This window comes from Aplysia californica, unplaced genomic scaffold, assembly GCF_000002075.1.
Source record: "Aplysia californica isolate F4 #8 unplaced genomic scaffold, AplCal3.0 scaffold00099, whole genome shotgun sequence".
NCBI lineage: Eukaryota > Metazoa > Mollusca > Gastropoda > Aplysiida > Aplysiidae > Aplysia > Aplysia californica.
In genome coordinates this window covers 1,513,306-1,514,778 of record NW_004797369.1, presented here as the reverse complement: position 1 = coordinate 1,514,778, position 1,473 = coordinate 1,513,306, and the positions used below count along the sequence as shown (strand labels likewise).

Here is a 1,473-nt window from a genome sequence, read left to right as displayed (position 1 = left end):
CGGGTCACAAGAGTGTGACAAACATGAATAAGAAGTAGAGGAAAAATGACGATATTGAGGATTGGGAAACAAAAAGCAGCAGTTCCCCGTTGCCGTTCAGGCACAGTTATGAGCATGACATTGGTGAATCAGCCCATTTACAATTCTACTGTACATAAGAACATGTTAATATACCTCCTTTAGGAATGGCCTAAAGACACTTCAGTCAGAAGCACCGCCCCGGGGGGTAAAATATTAAATTATAATTTGAATATCGACATAATATTTTTTAAGCATAAACAACTGTTGTCACAGATTAAGAAACTGAAATTTAAAAAAAAAATTTTTTTTTGGGCAGAGTACATTTTAACCGATGGCAGATGCAATACTACACTGTCAGGCTAATTTTGGAGACCTTCCTGACCTAGTAACCTAGAAAAGGCCAAGTAAATAAAACATGTCTGTTCTTTGTGAGATGTCTAGGTGTTTTTTTTGTTTTTTTGTTTCCTCTATTTATAACGGATATCTTTCCACTTGCACTACAGCTGTCTTTGTATCAAACCTTCATTTTTTCTTGACATTTTGGCGAGCAGTGCACACTTGTAAGTTAAGAATCATGTTTTTTTTAAAATGAAGAAAATGCTGCCGTTTTTTTTAAATTTTCAACTGAACAAGCTGCGACAAAAACAGGGAGAGGGCCTTTGACTTGAGAGGATATGGCGTTTGCCAGCAACTGAATTAAAAACCTTATTAATTCTGAAAATCAGATACGTTGAACCTGCTGGGAGAACATACTGAGAAGGGGATTTTTTTGTTTTCAAAAGAAGGAAAGAAAAACCATAATCGCCATCAGATTTGATCTCAAACGTGTGTCATATTCGTAATCAACTTCACCACTCGGATTGACGTCTACATGTTGGACGTAATTTGTCATTTTTACGAACCCATTCCTCTAAACATCAACGAGTGTGCTTCGTTAACTCCAGTTGCTATGCTTCTGAGAAAAGGTGCAGATGACTTTGATTATCCCCTAATGATGCGTTCCTTCCCAAACGTGGTTTATTCGAGGAGTTTCAAAGATTCTCCATCCTCTTGGCTGTTTATTTTTTTCACCTGTAGAAAAAATTTGAAGAGACCATATAGATATCTACACAGTTGGAGTATAACACTATCTATAACTCAAGTTTTGTTGACTTCATCGTCCTAACAGCTGCAGAATTCATGAAGAACGAGCAATTTGGTCCTGGGGACATTGAGAGTATCGTCCACGGAGGTCATCACGTACATGGCGAGGATGCACGTCCCGATGAGCAGGCGGGAACTGGTGACCTAGAGCGCATTGTGCACGGGGAAGATGGCGTACATGATCACGGGGAGGAACAGGAAGATAAGGTGAGTGGGTGTGCTTGTGGAAAGGGATGGAGAGAGATAGATAGAGAGAGATAGATAGATAGAGAGAGATAGATAGATAGATAGATAGAGAGAGAGAGAGAG

At 39.3% G+C, this 1,473-nt stretch overlaps 1 protein-coding gene across 1 annotated transcript in view; it reads left to right on the top strand.

Annotated features, from left to right (window-relative positions):
- Window positions 1–1,185: 1,185 nt before the first annotated feature.
- Window positions 1,186–1,473, top strand: part of LOC106011383 (sarcoplasmic reticulum histidine-rich calcium-binding protein) — a gene marked incomplete at its 5' end in the record, with an annotated part of 15,904 nt that continues 15,616 nt past the window's right edge. The window contains 1 exon segment of the mRNA XM_013080778.1: window positions 1,186–1,372. Within this exon segment, the coding sequence (XP_012936232.1) occupies window positions 1,186–1,372 (187 nt within the window).